The 25418-nt window shown below is 36.0% G+C and overlaps 1 protein-coding gene across 2 annotated transcripts in view; it reads right to left on the bottom strand.

Moving 5' to 3' along the window:
* Positions 1–25418, bottom strand: part of LOC115209076 (insulin-like peptide receptor) — a 171239-nt gene that overhangs the window by 105189 nt on the left and 40632 nt on the right. Inside the window, exon 2 of one of the 2 annotated variants that reach the window (XM_029777174.2) lies at positions 6787–7002. The exons of the other annotated variant lie outside the window; for it this stretch is intronic. Within the exon in view, the coding sequence (XP_029633034.1) occupies positions 6787–7002 (216 nt within the window). The remainder of the gene's footprint in view (positions 1–6786; positions 7003–25418) is intronic. 2 annotated transcript variants of the gene reach the window in all.

Here is a 25418-nt window from a genome sequence, read left to right on the forward strand (position 1 = left end):
CCAAATAAAATTTAAAATACTAGACTATAGATAAATTTTTCCTGAGAGCTTTGAAGAATTTAATGAATTGGATCTAACATTAACAATCTAAAGACTTAACAAAGTCTGAAATACAATGAGCAAATATTGTCAGCTGAAATTTATCATTTACTGAATTAAAAATAAAAAAATCTCATCATCAGATTGTATCTCTGTCCAATCATGTCACCATTTATAATTGGTAAAGTCATGCAAAGAAAAGCTTGAGGGTGGGATAAAGTGAGAACAATTTGGAAAATAATGCAAAATATTTGCTAAAAGAAAAAAAGAAATAGATTGATCATATTTTGAAAGCACAAAAAAAAAAAATGAAGCTAAATGAAAATGTTGGTGGGCAAAATATTGGCTTGGCAGTGTCAACCTTTGATGAATGTACAAAAGCAAATAAAAAATATTGGGAAATGAAAGAAACACCGACACTCAGACTTTGGGGAGTGGGGTTACTCTATCTTTTTGTTTTTTCTCTCTCTTTGTAAGGATTTCTTTCAGTCCCCTACATGCATACTATCTACTTGGCTGACTCACATACATAAGTGACCAGTCTAGTTGGCCAGATAATTCAGTTTGAGTTAATAAAATTGATGTTTAGACATTCCATGCTGAATTGCATTAAAGTTGGCTAAAACAATACATAATGAAGGCAACTAAATGGAAAAGCATCTTTAGCAATTTAAAATTGTAAAACCCTGCATCTTAGGTTTTTCTGAAAAGCGAACAAAAGCTGTGAAATAGGAACCTGTGGTGGAGACTGCATATTGGCAACGGAGACAATAAGGGGAGACTTTTTTATAAAAGCTTCAATTTTAAATATGGAAGTAATTGAAGTGATAAAAAAAAATAAAATAAAAAGGAAAAATATATTTAGCAAGCAAGAAATAAATAGCTAGAACTATGCTAAAACTGGCAAAAATTATTTTTTCTTTAAGCGTCAAGTTTAATTTTAAAATACATTTTGCTTCAGCGCATTAAATCAAAAAGATTAATTTTCCCCAATAAATATTTCTTTGGGCTGTTCCTTGTGATTTCTTTGTTGAACTGACTTTGAAGAATAGCCTTGGGTGCCAGTTCAAATTTCTATATTGATTATTTACCAAATTGAATAAAAGAAAAAAACAAAATGTGAAAATTGCTCCGTAACAAGAACCTAAGAAAGACAAGATTATCCTCAGCAAGTATTGTCAAGAAACTCAACCTGCAACTGAAATCAATTGATTAGTAAAATAGAAAATAACAGCTTAACTGAAAATAATAGGATTTTTATTTGCTGTTCAATTTAATGACAATAGAGATGCACTGATATGCCATCTAGCGAACATCTTTTCTCTAATCAGATATTCTCCAAAAGAAAACTACCAAATTTGACAGTTCCTGTCCATTATAACCAATCTGTTTTCTCTAAATAAATCAAACAGTTCAGTAATGTAGCAAAGAAAAATACCAATTTTATTAACAGCAATACAAACCGATCAGTTTGGTGAAGAGGAAGACCAATAGGTATTGAACTTTCTAAAATCAATAAGCATTTCTTGATGGATTAATACGCAAACAATCAACAGAGAGAAGAATGCCACACCATACTTAATATTCCTTCCTACATTCAGTTTCAAAACAAAATGGAAATTAAAAATAAGCTACCATAGGATTATCAATATATAACTTTTTTACAGAAGTACTAACTGTTGTTGCTGTTATAGTTATAGGCAGATGTACACAACATGATAAACAAGTGAATAGTGACATCTAAGAAAGGTTTCAGACCAGGAACTTCAATATGAACAAAACCATGTAATTAAAGACAACTAGGAGTGGAAAGAATACATGCTATATATATATATAGTGAGGAAAATATTGAAATGAAAATAATTAAATCAGTTACTTGTTTTAATTAGTATATTTACTAGCTCAGCAGTTGATTTCAAAGAACAACAAATCTGGAAAATTACTATCCAATGTGGTGCATATCCAGTTCTAATTTTTCCGATGAAACTTAGCTGGCTCATGTTAATACCACCAATTTTTAATTACCACTGAAGACATAGATTATAAGCCCTAACTGAGAGAACAGCTCCTAGATTGACCAACAAAAGCTAAAGTGAGGCAGAGGTAGTAAGAACCAACAAGTAATTACTGCAATGACCAAACACTAAGCTCACGGTCCTTAAAATAATTTAATGTAACTACAGATATTTGGAATTCGAACACTAACAAAACTTGAATCATGTCTCTATAATGGAAGCTTACATTGAATATGGCTCTGATAGGAACTGGTCACTGAAATCACTGCTGTATAGCAGAAGATGGTAGCTTACCCTAAAATTAGTTTTATGCAGAGAACTGACATTGACCCATAACTGTATGATGGTGCTTACATTTAGTCCGCTTACACAAATAAATAGATCCCTATTGGTTAGCCAACAATATTTAATTGTCTTAAAATCATGCCCAATGTTTATTTCTCTCACGCTAATACCAGACATTACAATACACAGGTTCATAAACAATGAAACAAACCTGACAGTAAGTTACCTGATATTTCCCTTTCCTATATACATTACAGAATGCAGAGAGTCACTACACTTACAAAGAGAAAAACATTCAAATACAATCAACACATTCATCAAAGCCAACACCTGGACAATCTGATCCAAGAATTAGTGTTTTTGGGCTTTGTTTCTAGTCATTTTTACACTTTTTTAGTAGAGTACATCTTAGAAGTCTATATCAGACTAAGACCAATTCCATCACACACTGATTAAAACCTGCTACTAATAACCACATAATGCAGTATTACCTGCTCACAGATGACTAAACTAGCCCCTACAGAGCTTGTCTAACAAGGACAGGGTGAGGGTATCTAATAGGATGAGAAGCTAAATCAGTTAAAAGCGAATGAGCTCCTTGAGAGTCAATTGTACCCGTGCCCTAGTGCCAATGGTATAACCAAGCCAATACAAATATATTACATTAATACTAACGTAATTGTAGCATTAAGAAAGCCCAAGATTGAAAGAGGAGAGGGGAAAAATTGGTAAAACTAAAAATTCAATGGTGGAAGAAAAGCTATGGGAAAATGGAAATATAAAAAGTGACTTTCTACTACTTGGTTGTATGAACTTGTTGAGAGCATCAGCCAAAATTGCTTAATAATTTCTCTGTCATCTTCTGAATTAGGAACTACAAGTTATGTCCTAAATCTCAAGCCAATCTAAATCACACTCCAATATATATATGTATATACATATATATATGTATATATGTATATACATATATATATAGGGAGAATTGATGAAAAAAAAACAAGATGAAGACAGGTGGTGTAGAAAACAAACAGATGTATTAGTATAACGCTCGGGAATTGAAAAAGTCTTTTACACTTCAAGCCTATGCTCTTCCACAGAAAGAAACAAGAAGAGAAAAAAAATGTGTGTAGTAGCTACCGATCTATCATGGCGACTGCCGGACAGAAGCATATATATATATATATATATATATATATATAAAAATGTGATACTTATCACTACAATGTTGAAGAATTGTTTGATCAGCAATCCTTGTGCTGTACATATTTGCAATGCCAGAGTAACAACAGAACCAAGTGTATGTTTCTTTCCCTATTGCAGAAACAACTACAGCAGTTATAAATATCATCGGTAATAATCATAGAGACATGGCTAGCTTTCTTTGTCTTTCTGTTACGAGGAGAAAGGAATGGGGGTGGGAATACAAATAAAATGAAATTCAATAGAAAATTTGAAAACACTAATAAGGAATTCTTACTGCTATTTAACAACCCTAATTAATTAAAATTATTTTTTTTCCTTATTGTAGAACATTTATATTATAACTACTAGGATTAATTTAATTTTTGATTGAATTTCTCATGATAATTAAAACCTAAGAGCTAAATGGCTGGGATAGAAATCAACAGAGAGGGAAACCTTAAATTAGGGGATGGGAAGCTTTTTTTGAACAAGGGACAAACTGCAAGTGCTTAAGCACTTATAGGGACACAACACAGAGAAAAATAAATCTTTAATTTTACACATTCAATAGTTAATACGGCTAATATCAAATTACTGTTATGCTGTTAAGGCGTAAGCTAATATTTTTGTATAGGTTTTTAAGAGAACTCTAACAACAGGGAGGGGAGGGTGTTCTCAAATTTCAATGTGAGTGAAATTTTAACTGTGGGCAAAGGGTTCCTCACCCATGCTTTGAGTGCTGAACCTGCTAGAAACAGCAGATGACACCCAACCATTAATATATATATATATATACTAAAAGCAGGATGGTCAAGACTGAAACATTCAATCATATGTCTGTTTGAGTTACCAGAATTAACTTTGGGCTGAAAACAAAACCCCTAGAGAGGTTATTGTAATAACCCAGGGTTAAAAAAAAAAACACCTCCACCACCCCATTTCATTGTTCCAAAAATCATAACAAGATAGACTGTTTTTAAAGACAAATCAAATTCAACACTTTTATGTCGGCTTTCTTCACACTGCCAAAGACATAACATTTAAAGTTGGATGTTTTCTACGGCTGGATGCCCTTCCTGACATCAACCCTTACAGCTGGATCTTTTGTTTTGGAAACAAATAATGTCACTGACAAAGTAGTGCCTTTGAGAAGATATGCAGATACTAATACACACACACACACACAATACTCAGAGATATCTGTATTGGCTTCCATCAACAAGATTTCACTCACAAGGCATTGGTCCGCTTGAGGCTATAATAGCAGACACTTCACCGGTACCAGGTGCCACAAGTAGACTTTTTAAATCTATGATAATATAACTCTCACATATTTGTTTAAAATTAAAAAGTAAAGGAGTTCTTTAAAATTTATATAGATTCCACTTTCTACTGAACTAGCAAATCTACCCATCTACGATGGAGGCATAAAATGAGGGTGGGGAGTTATAACAGCAGTATGTATTGAGAAATGTGTAAATGGACTTTGATAGATTGCTGGGTGATGTCTTCAAGAAATCACATTGTTGTTGGTGATACAGCAGTCTATGACGTCTTTGTGACTAAGTGCCATGTGATATGATTCTCTCCGAAACTGAAATAGGCTCCCAGCCTCTGCATCATGAATCGTTATGTGGACCACTCGTAATGAAAACCAGACACTATATACTGACACACACTTTTTCCAATTTATTTTCGCTATTAACCATCCTCATAACCCCCTTTGTATCTATAATGGCACCACGAACTATACAATGAAAATCCATAGTTACTCATGGTTGGTGTATTTTTAATAAAAATGTGATGGTCGTTTATCAATTCAAAAACCGATATCCACAAAATAATCATACCTTCTGATTTTTTAATGCTGAAAACCTTCCTGGCGACCATCTTTGTAATCCCCCAAAATATCTTAACCATTGGTCCAGTCAAGAAGAGGGAACAAAGAGATAAACATAACACCCATTATAGTAAGATAGTAAATCTACCCATCTACAATGGGAAATAAAGGGATAGTATCGCAAATCTAAACCCCTGTAAATTCATGAACTATACAGGGGTGGGGAGGGGAATCCAGAATTAATCGTAGTTGCCAGAATTTTAGCAAAAAAAAATCAAAGTTGATTTATTAATACAAAACTCAATATCCACTAAATAATCATACTTTTTTACATTTTTTTCACTAAAAACTTTCCTGATTACCTCCTTTGTAATGCCAAAAAAACATCATGACCATTGGATTAGCCATTTGACCGTGAAGAGGAAACATAGATGGACATAATGCTCATTATAGTAAGATGACCAACAGTTTTAAGTTTTTGATAGAATTTTTTAATGGTTTAGTTAGGGGAAGAAGGGCACAACCAGGACCTTCCTCAAAGCAACTGTGGAGCAAAAGGAAGTTATCACTATCCTTAGATTAGTCCTAACTACTTGCAATACAAAGACACCATTGAAGACCCCCAGCACACAAGTGAGATATTTTTGTTAAAGTAATACTAATTACTTTGTTGATTAATCCTTTTTTCTGACTACATTTCTAATAAAACTTACAATCTATACTCGTTTATATCCATTTATACATTTCAGTCATGTGACTGTGGTCATGCTGGAGCATCACCATGAATATTTAAATTAGTTTTGTAAAATAATATTATTTTGGACAGATTTAGTAAAATCAGGGTCTTTTCTTTCTCATTATTAATCTGGAACTTATAACTTAAAAATTTTCAATAAAATTATGACAGGTTTCACCAAATTTAAGTATAAACATTTTAAAATGGTATGTTTTATATCATAGAACTAATGAAAGTCTAAGTCAGGTTGGTATTAAATGAGTTAATCATAATAAGCTTTCAGGTATTTAAAATGTATTTTGTAATCTAGTGTATAGCACCTGGGTATCTAAACCCAACAAATATTTAACCGTCATTTACCCTCTATGACATAAACTATAAATTTCAGATCAACCCAGTTAAATATAACAAACTTCACGAGTTGAAGGAACAGCAGCAAAACAACATGGAGTGAAAAAAAAAAGAAAAAAATTAACATAGCAATAGGAAATATTCAAAAAGAAAAATCTGCAGCTCATTTCATGTTCTACTCAGTGAAACCTAGATTTTGTGCATATGGAGAAAAGCCAGCAATCAAATAAAGGCAAGTTGAAGCATAATGACCAAACGCGAGACGGGAATGAAGTTCAAGTGATGCAAGGCTTTACAAAGGGTGGGCGTTTTTCTTTTGAGAACAGTTTGGAAGTTACCTCGTGTAGGGTTAGGACAATAGTCATGAAGAATGAGATCAATATTCTTCTCACAGCCCTCTCTCCTCATCTCACACTCACTATTGTAAACTCGGCCATCTGAAGCACAGACTTCGCCATCCGAAGACAGGCTCTCATGACATTCGATGTCACACTCACAGACATTATTTTTACAAGTTGCACCATATGAACAGTTACTATTGCTCGTACACTGATCTGAAATAGAAATAGATCAATCACAAGTTAAGGTTAGACATTAGAGACTGAGTTACATATACTGTGTGGTTTGTGAGAGACTTTGTTAATGATATAAAAAAGAGAGTACACAGAGAGCAGAATTAAGAAACCCGAGAGATAGAAGAAAAAATAAATAAAAATAAAACCTATGTACAAAAGATGATGTGATCCCATTAAAAAAACTGGGAAAAAAAGCAGGTATAAGACTAATAAAGAAAAAGAATGTTAACGAAAGAGAAAATAAAATATAGGTTGAAGACGAATGAAAATAGATTACACAAATGAGGGAGACTATTTTAATAAAGGCTGCGCATTGTCTAGATATTAAAAAATTATAAAGGGAAATAACTGGAAACAACTGGGTAAAAGTTAGTGGTTTGTAATAAAGTCTGTTAAGAAATGTGTTCCCTTAAAAAAATAAATAAAAATATCTTCTTCTACTCAATAAAAAAAAGTTTACAAAACTCTGCAACCATCACACAATAAAAAGAAAAACAACCTGAAATTGAGCAATGCATATTAACTTCAACATCTGAAACACAAAACTAATAAGCATATTTGATTTTTAATTGATAGTAGAAAAAAGAACACAAAAGCACAAAAATAAAATAAACAAATTTGGTTGTTTACACTAAAAATTATTAAGATGTTTTAAAAATATAATGCAAAAATAAAAAACAAAAATCAATACTTTGTTGTTATGCTTTTTTAAAAAAAGCCTGTTTTGTTAAAAATGATAGAAAATAAAAGGAAAAGAATAAAACTGGATATAAGATAGAGTTAGAATTATTGGATTTACATTTCCAGAAGAACTTCGGTAAGAGAAATGCCTAAAAAATTTAATTAGGCAACAAACACATCTTAGTTTGCAGATCAAGATCATTTATTTCTCCTGGCAACCCTCTAAGATAGATTTTTATAAAGTGACTATAATATACTTGTTTGTGTCTGAAATAGACACAAGTAAAAAATTTGGAGAGCAAAGAAGGACAACTGATTTCATTAACCGCAATATGTTACTGGAAACTAGTGTCTTAAAATATGTTTTCATGGCTGGTAACCTTAAATATTATATACATGTACTTAATGATTCTCTCATCACTACTTCAACAGGTACAGTAGATTCTTTCTGCTTCACTGAATAATACTTAAACATGACCAGAATTTTCTCCCAGATTTGAGAGTCATTAAGCCAGAGCTTCAATGTGATGAAATATAACGCCTAATGTAGCACTATTTTGAAATTTACAGAATTATATATATATCTGGCACTCCATCAGTTACAACAACGAGGGTTCCAGTTGATCCAATCAACAGAACAGCCTGCTTGTGAAATTAACATGGGTCCCCGCAAACTGAGGTATTACTGTATACACACCACACACACACACACATACATCATACATACATACATACATACATACATACATACATACATACATATATATATATGTATATATACATATGTATATGTACATACTTATATCTAAATGTATATCTGTATATGCATCTGTTAGGCACAGGACATCACGAAATGTGTATAACAAAAAAATACGAAGTACAAGTACATGGAATATGAACTATTTTTTCAAACAACAAAAGACACAAACGGAAAACAAGACAAACAATTGTTGTTAAATGCTCGAAATACGAGACTAGAAAAACAGCCAACGACTGATGAAGGGTCATTCTTTATGTTGTTTGTCTTCTTTTCTATTTGTGTTTCGTTCTCCCCAAAAATAGTTCATATTCCATGTACTCGTACTTTGTATTTTTTTGTTATACATGTTTTGTGATGTCCTGTGCCCACATATGCATATATATATTATTTATGTTATTATATGACTGAATGCCACGCATTCTCTTCCAAAACCCTGGCCGCCCCATCGTCTCCGCCTGTAACTGCCCCACGGAGCTCATCTCTAAATACCTCGACCGTGTCCTTGCCCCCCTAGTGGCATCTCTTCCCTCCCACATCCACGATACCAACCATGCTCTCCGGCTTTTCAACTCTTTCTCCTTTCCTCCCGGCTCCTCCAAAATCCTTTTTACTATGGACATCTAAAGCCTCTATACTGTTATCCCTCACCACGAAGGACTGCAGGCCCTTCGACACTTTCTTGACCTCCGCTCCAACCCTGTACCTGACACCTCCACACTCATTCGTCTGGCCGAACTTGTCCTTACTTTGAACTGCTTCTCGATCGCGGGCGAGTTCTACCATCAGGTCTCGGGAGTGGCCATGGGAACGCGAATGGGCCCCAACTATGCGAACCTGTTCGTTGGCTATGTTGAGGCCCAAATATTCTCTAATTTCACTGGTCCCACTCCTGAACTATATGGTCGTTACATTGACGACATTATCGGTGCCACCTCACTCTCCCGTGAACATCTAGATTCCTTCCTCTCTTTCGTCCAATCTTTCCATCCAGCCCTCCACTTCACTTCCACTATCTCCAACACCTCTGTCTCCTTCCTCGACATTTCGGCTAGCATTCTTCACTCCACTCTTACCACCTCCATTCACTACAAACACAGACTCACACTCATACCTCAACTTCTCTTCCTCCCACCCAGAACACACCAAGCTTTCCATCCCCTATTCCCAATTCCTCCGTCTACGTAGGCTCTGTAGTGACGGCCATGACTTTGAGACTCAGTCTCAACGTATGGCTCACCACTTCACCCTACGTGGATGCCCCCTCACCACTATCCACACCGCCCATGCCAGAGCATGGTCCGTGGACCGTGTATCTGCTCTCTCTCCCCGAACCCGCCCTGTAGTCTCCCGCCTCCATTTTCCCTCACTTACCACCCCACGACCCTACCTCTCCAACGCACCATTCTTCGAGCTTTCCGTCATCTCCAGTCCGACCCGTCCACTTCACACCTCTTCCCTAACTGACCCCTCCCCTCAAATGAGCCCACAACCTTCGAGACCTTTTGGTCCATAGCTCCTTCCCTGACCCTACCTCCCAACCCGGCTCGTTCCCCTGCTCCCGCCCACGTTGCCGCACTTGCCCTTACCTCTCCAACACCATCCTCCTCACTAGCACCCATCATCGACCCTATCCCATCATCCACTCCTTCACCTGCACCTCCAGCAATATTATCTATTGCGTCTCTTGCTCTCTCTGCCATTCCTTGTACATCGGACAAACGGGACGCCGCTTGGCTGACCGGTTCGCGGAACACCTTCGTGACATCCACCTTGCGAACGACACACCGGTCTCTCGCCATTTCCGCTCCACCGGTCACTCCTTGCAACACCTATCTGTGTTCGGTTTGTCCTTACACAGAGGCCATCCGGATTCCCGTTTGCGCCGTGAACAGGAATTAATCTTCTCTCTTCGCTCTTATACGCCATTTGGTCTCAACTCTCCCCCCTCCTCACCTACCTTTCCCCCCGACCCCTACTTCTTCAGTCCTTCATCCTTTCACCCCTACTCCCCTTCCCTTCTTCCCTCTTTCTCCATCCCTCTGCTCCCTCACTCCCCTTCTCTCTCCTCCTCCCCCTCCTCTTCTCCCCCTCCCCCTCTTCTCCTCTCTCCACACTACACCACACGACTTTACACATCACATCATATATGATGTGCCATACTAATACATACACCAACTAATACATACTAATACATACTAATACATACACCAACCCTATACATACACACGTCCAGACCTCTCATACGCACTAATACTCTCTCATACACACACACACACACCCTTATACATACTAATACGTACTAATACATACTAATACATACACTAACCCTATACATACACACGTCCAGACCTCTCATACGCACTAATACTCTCTCATACACACACACACCCTTATACATACTAATACATACACCAACCCTATACATACACACGTCCAGACCTCTCATATGCACTAATACTCTCTCATACACACACACACACACACACCCTTATGTTGGAGCTGGTCACTCAACCCTATTATCTCCCCTAATTTCGCTCTCGCGTCTCATGTTTGATCTTTGACTTCTGGCCGAAATCAGATCGCCATGTTGGTTCGTTAGTTACTGCACGCATTTTTTTTCTCTCCTTCTTTCTGTGTTTTTCTCTCTCTGTGTATCTTTCTGTTGAAGAGCGTAGGCTCGAAACGTTAAAGACTTGTTTTATTTATATTTCCTGAGCGTCATACTAATACAATTGTTTGTTTGTTTTCCACTTGCCTTCGTCTTTTGTCTATTTTCATAAAGCTTCCCGTTATATATATATATATATATATATATATATATATATATATATATATATATATATATATATATATATTCTTTACTGCCCACAAGGGGCTAAACACAGATGGGGACAAACAAGGACAGATAAAGGGATTAAGTCGATTACATCAACCCCAGTGCGAAACTGGTACTTTATTTATCGACCCTGGAAGGATGAAAGGTAAAGCCGACCTCGGCGGAATTTGAACTCAGAACATAACGACAGCCGGATTACCGCTAAGCATTTCGCCCGGTGCTAACGTTTCTGCCATCTCGCCTCATTCATTCATTCATACATACATACATACACACAAACACACATACATACATATATATACATCCTGTAAAGTCAGTGAGAGCACACCATACTTTAGGAAAGCATGTTGTCCAGTGCTTATTTTTCCGCACATTTTCACCCCCAGGAAACTAACAATTAATTCCATAGACAGGAACTTTTTTCAAACATTACCCAAACAAGTGAATCAATAGTTAATAAAATGCCTGGCATATTATTAACAAAAAGAAAATATAAGTATGTATCTGTAAAACACCAATTCAAAGTGCAGACAAATCAATTACTTAAAATACAAATTGCAGGTCAGTCATGATCAAGCAGATTTAAGATCAAAAGGATTTCAATCAGGATCATCCAATCTCTTGTCTATTTAGGAGTCTCTAGGAATACATGTTTCAATGTGTCCTTCCTTCTTTCAAGGTTGTAGGATGCGATTTGAAGGAGATTTGGTTACTATTTCTAGCAAGCCAAATGACCACATAAAAGCTCTCCCAGTGATTTTGACAAATATCTGTCATCTCATCTGGTAAATAAAAGTGAAATGAAGTAACCACTTTTCTGTTTTCTGTGTCCCTTTCTGTAGAAGAGCGTAGGCTTGAAACGTAAAAGACTTTTTCTATTCCTGAGCGTTATGCTAATACATCTGTTTGTTTTGTACATCACCTGTCTTCGTCTTTTGTTGTTTTTTTGTAAACTCTCCCTATATATATATATATATATATATATATATATATATATATATATATATATATATATATATCATCATCATCATCATCAATGCACACTTACATGGTTATAGTATAATTTTTAATGTATTGACCGGTTTCGCAATCGCTATTCATGATACAATGTTTAATTTATATGAAAATATATTTTTTCTAAAGAAGAAAATGGGTCCATGTTGTTTATAATGAGATTCACGAGTGAGTGAATGAATATATATATATATATATATATATATATATATATATATATATATATATAAATATATTGATTACTCATCAGTTTGTGCTTCAAGTTGTATCATTTCCTACTTTTTTATGTGCGGCAAAGAAATAAACAAAAGCCATTTCCAAAATCTTGGCATAACAAATGAGGCTGGGTAATAATTTGTAAGAGAATTACTGAAACAGTTTGAAAGAAAGTACAATGAAACTATATTTGGAAAGGATTTCCTATCAACAAAATACAAACATTTTTAATCAGATTTGATTTTTAAAAGTATTTAAAATAGAATTTTTTCTCCTATAGAAATTTTTTTCCACGATAACTGCAGTGAATTTGTCTTTAGAAGTTAAAATATGTCACAAACATATCTTAAATCTCCTAAAGTTCACTTATGCCTAAACACTGCTTGGCACTGATACAGCTGAATATATATATATATATATAATGCCATACAGTGGGATTGAACCCAGAATCAAGTGGTTGTGAAGCAAGTGCAAAAATGGCATTGTGGTTAAGAAGCTCACTTTGTAGCCATGTGGTTTTGGGTTCAGTCCCATTGTACAGTACTTTGGGCTAAACTCTTTAAGGCGATGCCCCAGCATCTATTATAGCCCTGAGTTGACTAATGCCTTTAGAGTGAATTTGGTAAAGGAAGCTTGTTGTATGTCTGTGGGTGTCTTTGTGATGTTTTCATCCCCGACCACCACAAGGCAACAAGTGTTCATTTGTTTAGCAGTTTATCAATCAGTACCAGTCTCCATGTGGACCCCTTTTTTTCTTTTTCTAGCACCCTGCCCCAATCAACTATCTCACAGGGTTGCTAAAAGCAGCAGCAGAAGAGGAGGCGGTGGTAGCAACAACAGATGCTGGACCCTTGAGGGATGATTGATACTATACTGACCACAGAGGGATGTAAAGTAGGTAGGTAGGTTTAGTTTGGTAAGTAGACAGATACCTCTTTTAAAAAGCAGTTTATGTTGAAGAATGTTCAAACTGACCTGACTAGGAGTTGAAAACAACTGATACTGAACTACACACACAGCTCCAGTTGTGTTTAAGAATAATCCTTTTTACTATAGGCACAAGGCCTGAAATTTTGGGGGAGGGGGCTAGTCGATTATGTCGAACCTAGTGCTTGACTGATACTTTTTTCAGTGACCCCAAAAGAATGAAAGGCAAAGTCAATCTCGGCAGAATTTGAACTCAGAACATGATGATGGATGAAATGTTGTTGAGCCTTTCGCCCAGCTCAGTGCTGTTGCGTTTAAGAACAATGAGTATAGCTTTAGTGTTTGTGTAGTAAACTACAAAATTATTACATTCTCTTGACTTCCTGTAATTCAGATTTCCTCATGGTCCCAGCAGACAAAATGGGAAAAGTGTTGCCCAAGAGGATGGCAAGAGAGATGTGTTGGAACAGCCAATCTGACTCATGGGCTCACACTTATGGATAGTCATCTCTGCCCCAATAGCGTAGAGCAGGGATACGGTCCCCTCCCCGGAAGATGAGAATGCTAGAGGTGTCCGTTGTCACAAGCTCAACCATAAACCTGCCAGGGATCTTCAGTGAACTGCTGATGTATATCTTAATGACCTTGGTGGGGGTAGAATGTCAAGTTAACCTTATTGAGATTTGAACTCAGAATGTAAAGACATGTAACTATATACTGCAAGGCATTTGGTTTGGTAATTCTGCCATTCACTGCATTCTTCAATGCAGTAAAAGTAGCAATAAAAGCAACAAGACTAAATATAAGATATAAAGAGGGGAAAGAGTTGAAAAAAGATTGTTGTGACTATGGTTTTAAAACTCCTAAATATGTTTATTCAAAACTGTAGACACAAGTGGCTGAGGGAACAATGGATAAGAAAGAAAAAGAAGGAGAGAAAAAAAAGACTAATTTCTAAATGGCATAACAAATAAATGTATATCAATTAATCAGCTAGGGAAAAATAACAGAGCTATTAGGGTGCAGGTTTTGATAAGCAAAGCAGGGGCTGGTACTTCTAAGTAGCTTTCCATTGTGATGTCTTATCAGTGGAGAAAAAACACAAGCAGAACAACCAAATTAAGCAGAAAAATAGTTAGCTTTGTGCCATTAGAAATCACTACATAAAAAAAAAAAGATCCTTATTGTACAGAGACAGAGCAGAGTGCAAGAGTTGAACAAACTTTGGAAATAAATAAATGAATAAATAAAAATATTTCATGAAGGAGAAAAACAATAGTCTGTAAGCTATTGAGCAGTTTAAGAAGCTAACTAGACTAGTTGGTGACCATGATATGAATTCAAATCATACCTTGCACACAAACTACATTGCTTTATAATGTATCATGTTTATTATACTAAGTTAAAATGCAACACACAAGGATGATTGTGTTTACAAGATATTTTGAATAAGAAAACAGCAGACATTATTAATCAGTGTAATTAAGTAGTTACTTGTTGTACAGATATAAATGGTCTCAGCAAGAGTCCATTGCTATCTCTGTGTAATGTTGGAACACCCATGTCCTGACAGGACCAAATTAGGTAAACAAAGCCACCTGTTACTGTATGATGCCACCCTGAAAATTAACAAAGGAACAGATTGTGTGAGGAAACCTTATTCATTCATTTACTTCAGTCACTACATTATGAGGTTTGGTGTTCAGGATGGTGACACTGATGATGATGATGATGATGATGATGATGATGATGATGATGATGATGATGATGATGATGATGTTAATGATTTGTATCTGAGATAAAAACATCCTAGAACCACAGATATGAAAGTCTTAAGAGTAAATTTTCAAATTACAAATTTTAGAAATATTACTGAATAATCTTAACAATCATAACTGTTTGTTAATTTCATCTTTTATTCATTTCAGTCGTTATACTGCGACTATGCCCGAGCACTGCCTTGAAGGGTTTCATTGAACAAATCAGCCGTAGTAATTGCATTTTTTAAGCCTGGTACTTCATCTGTTGCTATCATCTAAATTGCAATGTTATGGGGACATAAATAAACCAACACTGGTTGTCAGGTGGTGGTAAGACAAAGAAACATACATGCCCCCAGTTTCATTTTTTTTTTTAATATCTAGATAGAAAGTTGCACATTATAAATAGATGCTATTTATGAACATTGTCAACATAATTTTTATGCCTGACCAAACAAAACACCAGATGGTGGATTCTAAAATGTTTTTTTTTAATTTCTGAAAATTTAAAATACTATGTTTGAAATTATTAAGATTCTGATTAAAATGTTTTTTGTTTTAATTAAAAATAATTGTCAAGCACTGAATCTCTGATGTTCAAATCTAAAGACCATTAAAAACAAAAATGCATGAAAAAAGTCTGAAATTATTTTGTTTTTCTCCCCAAAAAACAACATTTAAATGATATTTTGTTTTGCTGTAGCAATATGACTATGTATATTACTGTAGAAACTCGAGAGGGAAAAAGAGCATAAACTTAAATAAGTGTACCGTCATTATCAAAATCCAACTGATTTTCTAGAGAAAACCCCAAAAAAACCTGATCATGTGATTTCCACAAGTTGACTTTGCAGCAGCTGCACTTTTACATCAGTGAAGTTCATGAGTTAGATTCAAATGTACTTTCTTGTTTCATTTAGGATGCACGAATATTTTCAATGTACTTTATACAGTAAATGTAATAAATCTCACTAAACATTTCCTTTCCTCGTGTATCATACCTATATACTAAAGAAAAGTTAATGTCTGTTGTAGACAGGTTTGTCTGTTGAGAAGTTTGCTTAGCAACAATGTGATCTTGGGTTGTTCCACCACGTGTCATCTTAGGCAAATGTCTTCTACATTAGCCTCCGCTGACCAAAGCCTTGTCAGTGAATTTGGTGGATGGAAACTGAAACTATAAGGTGGCAAGCTGGCAGAAATGTTAGCACGCCGGGCGAAATACGTAGCTGTATTTCATCTGCTGTTATGTTCTGAGTTCAAATTCCGCCGAGGTCGACTTTGCCTTTCATCCTTTCGGGTTGGATTAAATAAGTACCAGTTACGTACTGGGGTCGATGTAATCGACTTAATCCCTTTGTCTTTCCTTGTTTGCCCCCTCTATGTTTAGCCCCTTGTGGGCAATAAAGAAATAGTAAACTGAAAGCAGCCCATTGTGCATGCATGTGTGTGCGACTGTGTTGCGTTGTAGTTGTTCCCTGCCACCATTTGACAACTGATGTTGCTTTATATATATATATATATATATATCCCCATAACTCAGTGACTCGAAAGAGACCAACAGAATAAGACTTGGTCAATCAGTTCTAGTAAGAACTTCAAGGCAGTACCCCAGTATGACCACAGTCCAATAACTGAAATGAATAAAAGATAAAAAATCCTTAAATCCTTAAAAATGTTTTAGCCCGAAGGCCGCGGCCATGCTGGGGCACCACCGCTGAGAACTTATTTTTTTTATCCGGGATTTCAGTGCTCATAATCAAGGGTACTCTTTTACTTGTTTCAGTCATGTGACTGTGGCCATGCTGGAGCACTGCTTTTAGTCGAGCAGATCCACCCCAGGACTTATTCTTTGTAAGCCTAGTACTTATTCTATCGGTCTCTTTTGCCGAATTGCTAAGTTACGGGGACGTAAACACACCAGCATTGGTTGTCAAGCAATGTTGGGGGGACAAACACAGAAACACACACACTATATATATATATATATATATATACACACATGATGGGCTTCTTTCAGTTTCTGTCTACCAAATCCACTCACAAGGCTTTGGTTGACCCGAGGCTATAGTAGAAGACACTTGCCCAAGGTGCCACGCAGTGTGACTGAACCCAGAACCATGTGGTTCATAAGTAAGCTACTTACCACACAGCCGCTCCTACATTAATAATTATTGTATGTAGTACTGAATATTATAGATACTCTGGCTACCAGGTTTCACACTTTGGGCAATACACTGTGCCACAACTGATATCATTATGAACCCTTTCAAATCAGACAGGGTTTCTGAAGAGAGGCAAGCAAAATGCAAAAGTTCTGCATAAATTTATCGACATAATCAGAACTAGTGTTCTTTAGTTGTGGCTAAATATGTAGCTATGACAGAACATTGACATGAAGAATAGAATTTCTTTTGATATGGGGAATGTCAGAATTAAACATCAAGGTGGAATTTTTTCCTTGCTCAGCATAATTAAGGCATTTTGCAACCACCTCTAGAAAGAAACTAATTGAAGGATGTTGACGAACATGATGGTCTAAAGGAGATAAGTTTATTTTTATGATGAGCCAGCAGTGGAGCTATAATGAAGGAACTGGTAAAAGACCATCAAAAGCAGATGGAAGACATGCATCCCGGAAAACATGAGAGATGATAGTAAATAATCTAAGACCTAAAAAGTTAGTCATTGCTGAACAAACTAGATTCATGTCAAGAATCTTTAGAGTCAGTTATGAAATTTTGGCCCCCATCTTCTTCATAACAGGTTTCAATACTGTGAATTTGATAAACTTGAAGGTGATTAAATTATTGAAGATTGATGGCTCCAAATGACTTGTTAAGGGCATGCACCTTGAATCAAATATGTTGGAATAACTGCATCTAGAAAATATGCAACTCAATGCAGTTGTGAACTCCATGCAACAACAGGAAATGATATTGCATAATAACAGTTTATATTTTGCATGAAGTTGAATCAAGAGTTTCTGATACTCGCAGCCTAAAATGTTTACTGTTATTTCAGCACTATCAGTAATCATTTCATCTTTTTCCAACAAAGGATTCTGCCTAAAAAAATCAGATTTTTCTTCCACATGGCAAAATAATCTATTTCACTCTGTGAACTTTTTGTACTTATATGTTGATGCAATCCATCACAAATTTTCTCAGATTCTACTGTTAAACTTTTACTTCAGTTGTCAGCTCAACTTATGCACCAGAAAGCACAAAGCTAGAGAGCAATACTTCAGAAGATCCAGCCATCAATCATTTATAAATATTTCCTTAAGCTTCCTACATCTAGAGTTGCACAATTTTTAGTAAATATCCATCTCTCAATAAATCTTTTGTGTGTTAACTTTCCTCTTATGTCATTTATTGCCATGGTATTTTTGTTTTCTTTTAACAACAAAACCAAACAAAACAAACCGTTTCTAATTGCTGTTCTGCCATTCCACCATCAGAAATATGAAAGCCTGTCAATATCATGTGACCAAGCTTTCACTGCACCAGTTGTTATTAATGTAACTAACATAATATATTCTATTCTGCAGGAAGCTGTTACTGCAAGTAAATATATATTTATGGTTTGTTTCTGTTTCAAGTATCTTACAACTAATTACAGTTTTGCTTTACAGTCTCAGAACCATATTGAAAGCTTCACCTTTAAGGTATAGCTATTACTTTGCAGATGTTACTTGTAAAACAAAAACGTGCACTGCAATTGAAATCTAAGTAGTGTAGGTAACTGAATAATCAGGATTTTGGGCCTAGCAACTGTAATGATTAGCATCTCAACAGCCACATATTCTACACAATCCTAAATATTACAATGTTTTTTTTTTCAAGAAAACTATGGCAGTAAGTGTAATTAAAGTGTACATTTAGAAAATAACAGAAATTCTGCTGTTTGTTACATACAAAATATCTTTTTTATGAGTGAAAAATATCTTGCTTTGGCAAACACCTAAATGTCTAAGATATTTCTTTATTGCCCACAAGGGGCTAAACATAGAGGGGACAAACAAGGGCAAACAAAGGGATTAAGTCGATTACATTGACCCCAGTGCGCAACTGGTACTTTATTTATTGACTCCGAAAGGATGAAAGGCAAAGTCAACCTTGGTGGAATTTGAACTCAGAACGTAACGATAGACAAAAAACCTATTTCTTTACTACCGACAAGGAGCTAAACACAGAAGAGACAAACAAGGACAGACAAACGGATTAAGTCGATTACATCGACCCCAGTGAGTAACTGGTACTTTATTTATCGACCCCGAAAGGATGAAAGGCAAAGTTGACCTTGGCAGAATTTGAACTCAGAACGTAACGGCAGACGAAATACCGCCAAGCATTTCTCCCAGTGTGCTAACATTTCTGCCAACTTGCTGCCCTTACCTAAATGTCTAAGATAGGCAGTTGTTAATTTTTTTTCCCTTCTTACAATTAGAGATGTCTTTAGAGATGAGGATGTTTCCATATATTTACATCTACATCCCATTTCAGTTAGAGCTCGCCCTTTTGAAACCTAAGGTAGATGGAAATATCTGTGAATTGTTTTCTCTGAAGATGAAATTTAAATCAATCATCATGTTTCTCATTAAATATTGTTACTGTTATCATCATCATCATCACCATTGTTTAATGTCTGCCTTCCATGCTGGCATGGGTTGGACAGTTTGACAGGAACCAGCCAGGTAGAAGGCTACTGTGTCTGTTTTGGCATGGTTTTTACAGCTGGATGCCCTTCCAAATGCCAACCCCTTCACAGTGTGGAGTGGGAGCTTTTATGTGGCACCAGCACTGGCAAGGCCACCAAATAACTTGCAAGGCAACGAATTTTGAGAGGGGTGGGGGCATTGGAGGAGGGGATCTTGTGTCAAATGATGAAAGGTTAAAGTATGACAGAAACAGGTGTATTGCTATAGAGGAGGGGACAGAGAGAGAGAGAGAGAGAGAGGGAAAGAAAGGCAACTAGAAAGAGGAGAGAAACAGGTGTGCTGATGTAAAGGAGATGATTGATTACCTGGCCAGAGGAAGAGCTATGTAAATATTGAAGATTGTCGGAAACATCATCATTGTTTAATGTCCACATTCCTAAGCTTGCATGGATCAAATGGAATTCATTGAGGCAGATTTTCTACAGCCAGATACCCTTTCTGCCATGTACCTTCACTTGACTCCAACCAAGTTATTTCCCAGAGATTTGACACTTTTTCATGGAAGATTGGAAATGAATGACACTGCTTATAGGACAGTGATGCTTGTTTACAACTGCATGTAATCAAAATAAGGAGACATGCGTGCACACACACAAACATAACAGGTTGCTTTTTCAGTTTCCTCACAAGTGTTTGGTTGACCTGGAGCTTTAATAGAAGACACTTTCCCAAAGTGCCATGCAGTGGGACAGAATCCCAAATCGCTGGCTACGAAGCAAACTCCTTAACCACCCAATCATGTCTTACTGACACTCCTGAAATCCCACTGATATCTTTTAGTCAGCAAAGTAGTTAACGTTGTCCCTTAGAAATTGTAGTCAAGAGATGGCATAGATTTTATTACTAGACTTGTTTCCAATTTACATTAAATATTGTGAAAGTATTAGAGTTACAAAGAAGCATGAATAATGTTAGTAAGACATTCAAAGCTATTTGTATAAGATTCTCTTCTGATATCTGTCTATAAATATAAACATTTATCATCATCATCATTGTTTAACATCCGCCTTCCATGCTGACATGAGTGGAAACGGTTTGACAAGAGCCTGCACAAGACTTCTGTGACTGTTTTGGCAGGATTTTTACAGCTGGATGCCCTTCCTAACACCAACCACTCATCAGAGTGGGCTTAGTGCTTTTTACGTGGCACAAGTACAGATGAGGTCAGTTTTGGCAAGGTTTTTACAGTTGGCTGCCCTTTCCGAACACCAACCACTTTACAGTGTGGATTGGGTGCCATTAAGTGGCACCTGCACTGACAGGGCCACCGAGTACTTGCAAGACATTAAAAAAACAAAAACTTATAAATATCCTTTGTACTTATAGTAGGCACAAGGCCTGATATTTTTGGTGAGAGAGCTAGTTGATTACATCAACCCTAATTCTCAACTTGTACTAATTTCATCAACTCCAAAAGTTATTCTCAGAAGAAATTGAACTCAGAACATAAAGACAAAAAAAATGCCACTAACCATTTTGTCTGGCATGCTAATCCTGCCAGCTCACTCAACTTATATAAACATGAGTGTATGAATGCATGTATATATTTGTGTGCATAAATATACATGCATACATACACATCTCTCTCTCTCACTCCCTTCATATATATATATATATATATATATATATATATATATATATATATATATATATATATATATATATATACATACATATATATATACATACATATATATATATATATATATATATATATACATACATACATATATATATATACATACATACATATATATATATATACATACATACATATATATATATATATATATATATATATATATATATATATATATATATATATATATATATATAAAATGTAATATTACTTCCAATTAAAAAAAAAACTTAACCTGTAGTTTTGTTTTGACCTAAACAATCAGTCAGGAGTTCTACTTAGATCAAAAATAGCTCTGTTGAATTCTGTAAACAGCAGATAAGGTGATATGTAGTGTTTGGGACAAATCCCAAATGTAGATATTGTAATAAGCCTGTTTGTCTGACCAGCTGGCTGACTAACAACCACACTTGTCTCAATGTTTTGATTAAGGCTGTTATTTTCACTGAAAATTATAGCAATGGACAGATTGAAAAGAAAGAGGCAACACATGTAATGTTTGGACATTTGGTTTCTCCATAGGCTATTGAGAAAACAAAATAGCACACATCACAGAATCATGAACAGTACATAGATCAATTATACTACAAAAGATGTGTACACACAGAAGTATGTGTATATATACATAAATATATATATGTGTGTGTGTGTGTGTGTGTAAATGGGTGTGTATACATGTTTACAACTGACAGTGAGCTATGCTACAGACCATGACATAGTTTATAGCTGAGCTACAGGCAACGATGTCATTGTTTCTGACTGAGCTGCAACTGGTAACTTTTCCTGTCAACAAATTGTCTAGCTCAATGCTTTTGGATTCCTCTGGAATTAAAATACTTGTCCTTGCAAAAAAGCAAGCAAGAGTTACTAGCAGGAAAAGCATCTGACTTTAAAAATACTGCCTTAAAAGTACCTCCCCATATAATCCTTGATAGAAGGGGGGAAAAAAAACCAGGCATTAAATGAAAGAACAAATGAATACACACACAATTGTGTATGTGTGTACACACGCATACATATATACACTTTGATCTAAGCCAAACAACTAAATGGCCCCTTTTCCATGCTTGTATGGGTTGGAAGGATTTTATCAAGGAAGATTTCCTCGGGCCTGCTGCTCTTTCTGTCTGCTTGCATGGCAGAAAAGTTACTTTCTTGAGTCATGCCAATTCATAAGGGCCAATCACCCCAGTTTCATGGCATATAAATTCCCCTCCTGGACAGGCAACACTGGTGAGTCACAGGATCACTTATATTTGCCAGCTGAGTGGACCAGAGCAATGTGAAAGTGTTTTGCTCAAGAACATAATGCATTGCCCAGTCCAGCAATCAAAACCATGATTTTACGATGAAGAGTCCAATCCTCTAACCACTGAGCCATGCACCCCCAGCTTGCATGACAGTGACAATCATTTACTACAATTGCATGATGGCAAGACAAGGAGACAAACATACACATGTATATATTTCAGTTTCCCTCTATCAAATCCACTTACAATGCTTTGGTCGTCTCAGGGCTAGAATAGAAAACGCTTTCCCATGGTGCCACAAAGTAAGATCTAACCTGTAATCATGTGGCTAGAAAGCAATATTTTCAACCACACAGCTATGCATGTAGCTCACTTGCATGTACATATGTGTGTGCTAGTGCCACGTAAACACCATGCCAAAACAGACATAGCAAGTGTTGGTGCCATGTGAAAAGCACTCAATCCACCTTGTAAAGAGGTTAGCATTAGGAAGATCATCCAGCCGTAAAAACTATGCCAAGCTCCTGTCAAAACTATCCAACCCATGCCAACATGGAAAGATAGTCGTTAAATGATGATCCAATGCATCATCCCCTGAACATGCACAATTTGTTGCCAAAGCAAGGCACCAGCCAAAAGAATCCCCATCATAAACATGTAAGATCCTTTCCAAATGTCCAGACATATCCCCAACATCCTAGAACAATAATAAAACAGTAACTTCCCACTCAGTCCTAACAATCTTACACTACGATAGATGCATCAGCAACAACATCAAAAACACTGGGGCCAAGATGCCACCCCCCCCCCCGTCTGAAGCAGGAACTGAAAGGAATTGTCATGACTTCACTAAGTCTGTTTTGCTCTCTTTTATTGTGACTATCACTAGATCCTCTCTCACACAAGTATCTATATGGTTGCTAGACTTGTTAAAAATAAGAAGAATGCAGTTCTAGATATATTAATTTATCTAAAGATGAGATGAGATGAACTGGAAGACGTGCATGAGTGGAGTGCCACACTGTTACACTTTTGGCTGTTATATGTGGTTGATATGAAAGGTTTGTAGAGACAATAAAAGATTTTACTTGTGTTCCTTAATTGCTTCACTGGCTTCAGATACAATATGTAAGTGAAAAAAAAAAAAAAAAAAGAAAAGAGAGAGAGAGAGAGAGAAAGGAAATGTGATGGTCAAAGCTGAAGAATTTCTCATCTTAAGCCTGCTTGGTCAGGCTTGACATGGGTCTGTATAATAACTGTATATTTTAGCCACCACCCAAATATGAAATGGACCTTTTAGTGACAAAGGAAAGGATTACTTGTAATTCTTCAATATCATACAGTTATTTATCCGAGACTGAATTTGTGATGAAAAACAATATTATCTGTTTTAAATAGCCGTCATAATTATATATATCACTGACAATTATATTATCAAATGAATGATTAAATTTGTTACAGTTTGCTTATCTTAGTAGATTTATAAAATGTGACCACACATTCACCTACTTTTACCTGTATTAACCTAAATACATCTTGGTAAATAACAAATGACTGTTTAGTATATAAGATATGTTAGATTAGTCAATATACACATATGTGGCACAGGATGAATAGGGTTGGCTTTCAAAACTACATTTCATAATGACTGTGTTGGAAACATGTATTCTTTACCACTAACTCATCTTAATTTCATCACCAAGACTATTTTATATCAGATTTTCCATGCTGGTATGGGTTGGACCATTTTCTGAGGTAGTGTTTTATATAGTCTGGCCCTTCCTACTGCCAACCCTTACAGTTGTGTCTTGTAGTATCCAAGGATACAGTGCAAATAGTGAAAAGCTGGAGCACACAAGGTAACTCATTATCTCAATGGTTATACTGTTAAGCCTAAAACATTAAACTGTGGTAGTTTTTTCTTTTTTCTTTTTATTAAACTCACCCTGGTTAGCCCTTATCAAGCAGGCCTATGATCAAAGGTTTTCCAGCCTTGACCATCAAGTCTTTTCTTTTCAGACAAAGTTTATCTAGAACTACATTATCCCATGTTTCCTTATTTTTGAAAGGTGGTAAGGTCTAACTTAGGGGTAGATTTGGCTCCATTTCTAGCAGATCAAACAACCACATAAAGATCACCCTCTCATTGATTAACACACCTGGTTGTGTTTTCTCTGGGGGATTTTCTCCAATAATGGAGAGGGGATAAGGTATGTGTGTGTGTGTGCAAGCACACATATGTTTAGGAAATTGAAGGAAGTGATTTTAGAGAAGGTTTCACTGAGTATAAATATTGAGAACCATTGAATAACAGGGTGTGTGAAGGGTAGGTAACAGCTGTGTAATGTAATATACACTGAAATAAAATGTGTTTATGGTTGAGTTGCTTGAACATCAGGTCACAGATCTAACACAGTTAAAGCCTTTGTGCTTTGTCCATAAACAATACATATTAAATTACTGACTTTAACAAGCTGAAAAACAACTATTGTTGTTGCTGCTGCTGCTGCTTAGCTCCACACCAGCCTGAATAGAAGAGGCCTATGAACAGAGGTAGTCCAGTTTCGACCATCCATTTTTGTTTTTATT

Source organism: Octopus sinensis, linkage group LG3, assembly GCF_006345805.1.
Source record: "Octopus sinensis linkage group LG3, ASM634580v1, whole genome shotgun sequence".
Classification (NCBI taxonomy): Eukaryota; Metazoa; Mollusca; class Cephalopoda; order Octopoda; family Octopodidae; genus Octopus; species Octopus sinensis.